The following is a 9,988-nucleotide window of genomic DNA, read 5'->3' on the forward strand; positions in this document are numbered from 1 at the left end:
TATATATATATATATATATATATAATTTATTTATTTATTTATTTATAATAATTAATATGATCATCTTATTATGATCAAGAAAGAAATCCATACAGATTGGTGAAATGTCTCTAAGTAATTCTAGTACTTTAGTACTTCAGTAAGTCAGTAAGTATTTCAGTAAGTTTCAGAAAGTTGCTAAAGCAACATTTCTAAATTTCATTTAGGTTTTTTAAGTTTTAGTTCTTTTTCATCTAAAATTTATATTTTATTTTATTTCAGATTTATTTCAATTACCAAAAACCCTTTTAGTAGTTTGTTAACAATGTCCAAATTGTAGATGAATGATTCATTTGAGTTGAATCTTAAAATCGGTTTAATTCGCGGATATCAGTTGTATAATGCTTTATTTGTCATTTTAATATTTGATAACCCCAGTCCTCATGGCTATGATGTTCTTAAAAAAAATTGTTTTGTGTAATGTGGAAAAAAATCTCATAGCTTTGAGACAACTTGAGGGTTAGTACATACTTGTAGAAAAACTGTCCCTTTAAGAGCTGATTATTATTATTAAGCTCATAAATTCCTCATTGTGTATCCATTTAACAACGTCTGAAACTGAAATTCATGTTAATAGAATTATTAAATTGGCAATCACTTCATTTAAATTTGGCTCAGGTTACTCATACAGATGGCCATTTTTACAGCCTCGGCATGACATCTCTCTAGCACAACATCTAGGTTCCGTCTTGGTAATAACAATAACACTAGCATGTACATATTTTTCCTGCCATCCTGCTTTCCTTGATGGCGTCTCTGTGGTAAAGGCATGTATCAACATGAGGATGGAACACAGAGATGTCTTTCACACAAGTGTGACATTCAGCATGTATGTGTCCTTTGACTGTACCGCTGCCCTCTCACATCTCAGTTCCACATTCTCACCTCACCTGCCCTCCAGCTCACACACTGGCCTATTGTCTGACCCCTAAATGTTCTCCAAGATGTTCTTTATTTTGTTTGCAAATCGCAAGGCTTCATCTGTGTTTATAATTTATTTCTGTTTACTGTTTTATCTGCAGTGCTTTGAGAATAGTTGTGGGTCTGAATATAACCACAGCACATTTAGGTTTTATAGTTTATTCAGAGCTGTCATGATTTAGTAAATTAATAAACTGTGATATTCAACTAAAGATATATAATTATGTTAAAAAGTATTTCATTTGGTGATTTAAATCCTTGCAACTCTTGTTATCTTGTCTCTTCAGGAGTACCGATCCAGAAAGAAAGCCCGACTGCAGAAGCGTATTGAGGAGCAGCTGAGAGCAGCGGCTCAGCCTCGACCTGACACACACGGAGCCACGCGCTCGACTTCTGACCTTGCTGAACTGCTGCAGTCATTCTGTGGGGCTTCCACTGGGGGAGATGTGCTGACCAAAGGCACACGCTTCACCCATACAGAGAAATTCACCTTTACACAGGTACCTGTCAGAATTTGTTTACTCAAACTGTGATGTGCCAGGGTTCCCACATACGGGAAAATCTTGGGTTTTGTAATGCTGTTTTCCAGTCATAGAAAATAATAGTTACATGACTGTGTTACTAACAAGGTTATTTTCAAAATGTAGACATTTTGGGACTGCAGCTATGACTAAGCTTGCCAGATATGGAGATGTACCAGAAAAATGTGTCTAAAATTGTTGTTTTTGAGTGAGAAGCAAAGTGCTAATATGTGATGTCTATATAGTAATTTTGTATGTATTGACTGACTGTAGATGTGTTGCTCACAGAAAACACATGGTAAAAATATCGGTGTCAGTAGGCTGTCTTGTAATCGAGGCTGAGAGAAACATAGATAAACTATTAATACTGATAATATGCTTTCACAGCAGGACTGTGATTGGTCATTACAGTTTTTCAAATTTCTTAGATTGTATGATTATTCCAGAAAACTAATGGCCTATACTACACCTTTATAAATGATACATAAACATTATAAAACACAAAATTATTATTATTATCATCAACATAACTATGTAGTAGTATGAATGTTACATAAACCTTTCAAAACAAAAAATATTATAAATTGTAAAACATTTATATAGTAATTAAAAAATATATATTATGCTTCTATCGCTGCAGTGTAATGATAATTTTATATTATAAAATAAATTTAAATTAAAGATGTATATTGGTAAATGGACACTTACAAAAGTACCAAAAAAATTTTATTCATCAATCTCCACTTGATTAACTTAAAGCCATTTCTTCTTATTATTCTTATTTATTATTAAAACTATAACCAAAAGTTAATTTTAGACTCTTTGTTCAGTTAATTTCATCTGCTTTGAATCTGTATCTGTATGTAGTGGATCTTGATGTTTAGGCTCTTAACTAAAAAGGCAAATTAAAGCAAAAGTACACAATGATTTTTAGGAACCCGAGAAAGCAGCCCAGCAGATGGCAGCAGCAGCAAGTGCACTTCCCAGCTCTCACCAATCAGAGGAGGACCTAAAGGCCCAGCAGGAAGCAGAACTTTCTGCTCTGCAGCAACAGTTGCAGCAGCTGTCAGTCCAAATGGATGAAGTGGGCGGAGACATCAAGCAGCTCACTGTGTCTATCCAGCAGGTAATGACCAAGAAGAGAAAACGAATGTTATGCTGACATTTATATCACATATATAGTATTACTTATTATATCACATATAATACAGTGATTTAACAATAAAAAATATGGGGAAATAGTTCAGTTCTCAGAATCCTCATTTCTCAAAATAAATGCAGCAGTTTAAAAAAAAAAAAAGAAAGAAAGTGACGAGACGTGTAGCCAAGTATGGTGTCCCATACTCGGAATTTGTGCTCTTCGTTTAACCCATCCAAGTGCGCACACACACAGCAGTGAGTAGTGAACACACACCCAGAGCAGTGGGCAGCCATTTTTGCAGAGGCGCCCAGGGAGGAGTTGGGGGTTCGGTGCCTTGCTCAAGGGTCTCACTTCAGTCGTGGTATTGAAGGTGAAAGTACCGAGACTCGAACCCACGACCTTTGGGTTACAAGTCCAACTCTCTAGCCATTAGGCCATGACTTTAATCATTAATATGTTGTATTCCTGTCTGCAGGTGTCAGATGAGCTACAACAGAAAGAGGTTAGCAATGCCGAGAAGGAGAATTCAGTCAAAATGAAGAGACAGACCATTGACTTGCTACCTGACGCTGAGAACAACCTGCTGAAGTTACAGGTACACAAGTTACACACCGTACACAGCTGTATCACCCCCTCTGTGTGACCAAAAACAAATAATAAAAACAGGAATAACAGTACAGTGCAGACAGAATTAAACGGTATGTAACTAGCCTGTGACTAATGACATGTTTCTCTTTGTCTGTCCTTTGTGTTTGGTAGAGTCTGGTAGAGGCAAGCTCTAAACGAGTGGTTCATTTGGCCTCTCAGTGGGAGAAACACAGAGTCCCGTTGATTGACGAGCACCGCAGACTAAAAGAGCTGTGCAGCAACAGAGAGGTACCTTGTATTACCCTGATGTGTTGTACAACCCTATAGCAACTGCAGTCATCTAAGTCTAATATGCACTCCTATCTAAACAGCCAAATATGTAGATATCAATTCAATTATTTGTGTATCAAATCCCTGAATGTATGAAAAGGGCTGTATGATTTTGGGGAAAAAGTCTAATTGTAATTTTTTTTTTTTTCCTGATAAAAATTGTGATTGGAATTTAAATGTTTAAGTGCTAGGTTTGCTGTGCTTGTTTGTGTTGTGGCTGCACAATTTTGCTCCAAAATGGTTTGATTGTGTTTTTTTTTTATTTTTATTTTTTTTACTAAACTTATTTTACAAAATACAAATATTAAATAAGAAATATTTATATTATAAAATTTCATTGCAAAATAAAAAAGGAGTAGTATAAGAAAAATTATATAGCATTTCAAACGTTAAATCATCAAGCTTTTATTTTGGCAGAAAACTTCAGGGAGACCATAAAGATTCTCTTTTGTTGATAACAGCCAGTTTATAAGCATTTCTCATTACAAGTTTGATGGTTGCTGCATATTGTGTTCCCAAATGCACGTTAAAAGTGATCTATTTACTGTGAACCAAGCCGCTCCAAATCTCAATATTGAGATTTCGGTTTCTAGCGATTAATTGTGCAGCTCTAATTATGACTTTGACTGCAGTGTGTGCCTTCATGAAGTAACCAGTTATGTAAACTTTCGCTTAGTCTGAGTCCTCCAAGAAGCTGTCAGAGATCAAAGACCTGCATGACAAAATCAGACAGTCTGCTGAGGAGGCCAAAAAGAAGGAAAGTCTGCATAAGCAGCTGGTACGTAAGGTTTTTGTTTTTTTCATCCCTTCCCTCTCCTTTCAGTCATCCAAGAAATGCATTTAGCACTTACACCATGTCCTAACCAGTCACACCACACAAAAACAAGTGTTCAGTGCTGTCTGTTCCAAGTAAATTAGTTTTTGTCCTCATCAGCCATCATAGGACATATGATCTTCTGGTTTCCATGTCTGTTACATCTGGCTCTGTAACCCTACCCCCTTTGGAATCTCAAATTCCCACTTCACATAAATTCGTATTAAACAAAAATATATATTCTGATTGGTTGTGATTGTCTCGTTTTGTGTTTTGTGCAGACAAATGGTTGCATGGTTAGAATGTGGTCTAAGAAAGCATTTAAATGTTATGTCTGTCTTATAATATTTATTGTTTGTTGGTTTAACATTCAATGTGTTTGTTTACGCTCCTTCCTAATGTTCTGCAGCAAACTGAGTATGAAACACTATCTAAAGATGTGTCTCGCTCAGCCTACACCATGAGGATCTTGGAGATTGTAGGCAACATAAAGAAACAGAAGGAGGAAATCACTAAGGTCTTTGTTTGTGATTATCCTTTATCTAGCCCTCAATAAAATACTTCATCTGAGTTCATGACTGAGTTCGTGTCCACAGACATAAGCATTGTGTTTGAAGTTGGCAGGTCTTCAGAACCCTTTTGACCTCTGACCTTATTAATCGACCCCCTGCAGATTTTGTCCGACACAAAGGAGTTGCAGAAAGAGATTAACAGCCTGACAGGAAAACTGGACCGAACATTTGCAGTCACAGATGAACTGGTGTTTAAGGTCAGTCTTATATCTAGTGGGGTCCAAAAGTGTTTTTTTTATTTATTTATTTTTATTTTAGATTTTTGAAAGAAGTCTCACCAAGGCTGCATTTATTTGATCAAAAATACAGTAAAACAGTACTTTAATTAAATGTTATTACAATTTATAATAACTGATATATATTTTTAAATGTATTTTATTCCTGAGATGGCAAAGCTGATCCTTTACATGATCCTTTATCATTCTGATTTTCTGATTTGACATTTCTTATTATCAGTGTTGAAAACAGTTGTGCTGCTTAATATTTTTGTGGAAAGGTGATTTTTTTTAGGGGTCTTTGAATAGAAAGTGCAGAAGTACAGCATTTACTTGAAATAGAAATCTTAGATCAATTTAAAGGGGTCATTAACTGCCTTTTTTATTATTTTGTACTGTTCTCTGAGGTCCACTTATAATGTTATCAAGATTTTTTACATCAAAAAACATAATCATTTAGAAGTAATAGGCTATTTTCTGTCCTGTTTTGACCCCGCCTCATCGGAACGCTCTGTTTGAATAAGCATGGCGGATTGTAGACTTGGAATTAAACATCCACTGCTATGATTGGCTAACAGTTGTCTATGTTTGACAGCTACATCCTTCACAGATGAAAGCTGCTGTGATTTAGGTTAAAAACGCATAAATACTCAGAACATATCAAATGATCTGTAATAGCAGACAAAGCAATAGTGACTTCAAGAAGTTAGGAGCACCAACAAAAATTTAGGAGCACCCACTGAATATTAAGGAGCATCACAACTGCCAATAGAGCGGAAGGGCTGGCAGCATCCTGATGATTAAAAGCTTCAACGATTGAACCTGATCCTGAATTCTTTGCCACACACTTGGCCCAGCATTTATTGTTAGTGATGCATTGATCTTTCATGGCCAATTCCGATTGCTAATGTTTTAGAAGCGAGTAAGCTGATTCTGATAGCCGACATATTTAACATAATTTTTATATTTTTAGTTTTTAAAGCAAGAGATAAGAAAATATGATAACATTTACAAGATGTTTATCTGCTCTATTACAGTCTGTATCTGTAGCCATTTAAAATTAGAGACAACCACAGCATTTTGATCATGATTCAAGCAAAGATGCTGCATACATGAGCAGTTTCAGATGTAAATTAGAATGTATTATTTCAAAATCTGAAGCAAAAACAGAATGGTCTGACTTTAGCTTTGTAGCGCTGCACTGCTTTGTTCTTTATATTTGCAATATACAGAGGCAAGATGAGAAGAAAATGTAATTTAAACTTTTCTCAAGACCAATTCAATATTTAGGATTTTCTTTCTATATTTCGCGCATAGTGAGCTTGTTCTGCCTGCTACCGTATTTTCTTCTCGTTGCGTCCATCTTCAGCGTCTCTGGCCTCTGTTAACGGTTGTTTACAGACTTCGTGATATTTCCACACAAATCACATTTTGGAAAATGATTTCAATGCAGTTTGTGCAAGTCCAGAACAGAGATCGGCTGAATTAAAACCGTTTGGAGCAAAAAACGGTCGGTTCCGAGTTAGCTCCCTGTCACGTGACAACGGAGTGCAGCGAAAGGGAGTGATTGACAGCTAATATAACCAATCTAAAATACACATTAAAGTTAAGAATGTAAAGATGAAGCTTAATTGGTTATGTAACTTTGGATAGAATGGTGGACCCGGTCACTGTATCGGCTCACAGCAGGCACATACTGTGTAGCAATTTGTGAACGTTTTGCAGGGAAATGAAGACAGGTCGCACCACAACGATTATGTGCACTCGCACAAATGCTCCCAAATATATTTTGGGGTTGCACAGATTACATTTCGGGAGCATATGCGACAAAAACGGTCGCAATTTCGTGCCCTGTCACACTTGTGTGTTGTGCGACATTACTCTCGGATCCAATATTTTCAGTGGATCCAATATTTACTTTTAGTCTCAATCTTTCTGAAAATCCTGCTTCAAATTGTGGCTTGTTTGTAAACAAATCCTCGGTAAAATGAAATGAACAAAGGGCCAAGTTCTTACTGATGCGGTCTGGATCTTCATTAAAAATAAAGTTCATCCACACTTTCCTAATGTTGGGATCAGAAAGAAGGCAATGTAAATACTGTTTTTTCCACAACTTGGCACTGCACAGCGTCTTGTTGTCTTCAGAGCATCTTTATTGGTTTCTGCATAGACCTGCATTTCTCGTTATTCATCTACTATGTGCACGAATTGGTGGGCGGGGCTAAACAGGCAGTGATGTAGAAGCAGGCGTTGATCATCTTCTGTGGAGGCGGGGTTTAGCCACACTATCATGTCATAAAGTGGCACATTCCACAAGCTGTCGTTTAGGCAGATTGGCTTCAATATAAGCTGTTTTTAGACTGAGAAAGTTTTGAGTTCTGAATCTTACAGGATGTTTAATAGTACAATGACCTCTTATATGTCAAAAGATCAAGAGAATTTTGATTTCATGACCCCTTTAATGCAGTCCTGCTGCTGAATAAAAGTATTTATTTTTATTAAACCTGATTCCAAATGTTTGAAAAGTAGTGTATATACAAAAATATGATTGATATATATTTGCATTTCTTCATTTTACATTGCAATCATAATTTGTTTTTCTATGTGTTCTCAGACCCTCTTAGAGAAAGTGTCATTTTCATTGTTTTGTAATAGTAATTCAATATTAAACAACTGAATTCTTTCAAACTTCAGGATGCCAAGAAAGATGAATCTGTCCGCAAATCCTACAAGTACTTGGCTGCCTTACATGAGGTATGTGTCTGCATATCATTAAGTTGATCTACAAATAAATGTGATAATATATATTTTGATGTTGTCACTGGTATTGATTATTTTGAAAATTGAGTATTGCAGTCCTAAAATGCAGGTGCTGTGTTGGAAAACCATTTTTGTCTCATGTGACAAGACAAGCAAAAGGCAAGCTGCTTGTGAACCTGCGAAAAAACATTTTAGACAAAAATGGCACACGATGTGGTGGCTTGTGCTCCTTTTGCTCAGGCCATTAGCAGTGCTTTAGTCCATCTGTATAACCTTTGAACTACACAACTGATCTTAGCGCTAATGCCCTTGCTGACTTCAACGGGATTCTGGCTATTTTGTCCTGCAAGAGAATTATCATTTTAATCATTCTAACATTTTTGTGCTCTCAGAACTGCACTCAGCTGATTCAGACTATTGAGAACACAGGAACCATCTTGAGAGAAATCCGAGATCTTGAGGAGCAGGTATGAAAAAAAGTCAAGTTTAGATCTAAGCAAACATCATTTCATTGTAACTTTTCAACTGTCATCAGTTTTTTTTTTTTTTTTTTTTGTAGATTGAGACTGAAAATGGCAAAAGAACAGTTAGCAATCTAGAGAAGATCCTTGAAGACTACAAGGCCATTCGTCAGGAGAACTCGGCTCTTGCTGAGAAGATCCGGGAAGGTTGAGCTGTTGCTCCGTCCATGTTTGATGGTACTGCAGAGTGAAAACCCGGCCTGCTGAAATGGGCGCTGCTGTGAGAGACGTCAGTTTGGCTCCCGTCTGTGTCAGCCCTCCATCCGAAATGATCCTCATCACATTAGCAACTTTCAGCTTTTACTGAGGGTTTGAACACAAGAGTTTTTTTGCATCAAAATGGCACAAGTTTGAAGAAATGTTAGTTAAAACTAATTCTGATCATTGTGATGAGATTCTGTTTTTTAACAAAAAGCTTGGACTGCAATAATTTGAGAAGGACCAGTACCGGTGCTTCGGCTTGATAAAACAACAACTTTGTTATACGGCGATAACCATATTATGTACATGAAAGTGTCCGTTAACAGTGACCTTTGATTGTTGTTCATATGGGTTGAGCTGCTCATGAACATTACAAAATTCAGTCAGTTTGATTGAGCTTGGAGAATAGTAGGCTGATAACAAGTTAATACTCATGAACAGCTTCCCTGTTTAATATTAAAGCATAAATTTGATAACGTATCTGTTTGTTTGGCTCTGATGGATCCATAGAACTGCTCAACTACTCGTCATTGAAAGTTATATCGTCATTGAACCTCTATGATAAAAATGTACTCTTGTCAGACTGATTGTAGGAAAGCTGTGTAAACACGTTTAAGTGTCGATTGACTAACACTGATGATTGTCCCAATCAAACAGGTTTTCATAAGTTTAATAGTTTATGCCTGTCTTTGGAGTGTTTGATTTTAGAGATTATATCGAAAATAATGTTTTGTAATTTACCATGACTTGTATACATCTGCTCAATCTCTGAACAAGATGTTCTGATCTTTCACCATTTTTATCGGTTGTTATTGTCGTTTTTTTTTTTTTTTAACTTAAAATTAGGTAAAGTTATTAGATGCTTTAACTTGTTAAGGCACTTTTTTCGCCTTTGCTGTAACAATTGGAAATTTAGAGTAGGGCTGCACGATATGGGGAAAAGGTCTAATTGCGAATTTGTATTGAAAAGAATGTTTTGTAATTTATCTGCTCAATCTCTGGTGGAATATCAGAACATGATGTTCTGATATTCCACCATTTTGCTACCAGTTACTGTCCTGAGGAAGTTATCAACTGATTAAATCTGACAAAAACATTTACCACTCACATTTTACTCCAAGTTATTTTTTTTAAACAAATGTTTGATATAATTGTCACGAAAATATGGTCAGCTTAACGGGGAAATGGTCCTAATATGAACTAAATGGAAAAGAAACGGTCCTGAAAACAGGCCAGGTCCGTTCACTCGCTTTTTATTTTATTTTATATATACAGTGGGTACGGAAAGTATTCAGACCCCCTTAAATTTTTCACTCTTTGTGAAAACTGTAACATGAGAAAACGGCACCTTTTTTAATTTTCGTT

General features: G+C 36.1%; 1 protein-coding gene across 3 annotated transcripts in view; it reads left to right on the plus strand.

Moving 5' to 3' along the window:
- LOC107678736 (coiled-coil domain-containing protein 22-like) overlaps nucleotides 1-9,724 on the plus strand; it is a 16,771-nt gene extending 7,047 nt beyond the window's left edge. For all 3 annotated transcript variants that reach the window (XM_016474122.1, XM_016474117.1, XM_016474129.1), the window contains 10 exons: nucleotides 1,248-1,460; nucleotides 2,416-2,607; nucleotides 3,098-3,217; nucleotides 3,382-3,498; nucleotides 4,217-4,318; nucleotides 4,764-4,871; nucleotides 5,028-5,123; nucleotides 7,836-7,895; nucleotides 8,294-8,368; nucleotides 8,461-9,724. In XM_016474122.1, the coding sequence (XP_016329608.1) occupies nucleotides 1,248-1,460; nucleotides 2,416-2,607; nucleotides 3,098-3,217; nucleotides 3,382-3,498; nucleotides 4,217-4,318; nucleotides 4,764-4,871; nucleotides 5,028-5,123; nucleotides 7,836-7,895; nucleotides 8,294-8,368; nucleotides 8,461-8,574 (1,197 nt within the window). In that variant the 3' untranslated portion in view covers nucleotides 8,575-9,724. The remainder of the gene's footprint in view (nucleotides 1-1,247; nucleotides 1,461-2,415; nucleotides 2,608-3,097; nucleotides 3,218-3,381; nucleotides 3,499-4,216; nucleotides 4,319-4,763; nucleotides 4,872-5,027; nucleotides 5,124-7,835; nucleotides 7,896-8,293; nucleotides 8,369-8,460) is intronic.
- The last annotated feature ends 264 nt before the right edge of the window (nucleotides 9,725-9,988 follow it).

This window comes from Sinocyclocheilus anshuiensis, unplaced genomic scaffold (genome assembly GCF_001515605.1).
Source record: "Sinocyclocheilus anshuiensis isolate Anshui unplaced genomic scaffold, SAMN03320099.WGS_v1.1 scaffold13, whole genome shotgun sequence".
In the NCBI taxonomy this organism is placed as follows: domain Eukaryota; kingdom Metazoa; phylum Chordata; class Actinopteri; order Cypriniformes; family Cyprinidae; genus Sinocyclocheilus; species Sinocyclocheilus anshuiensis.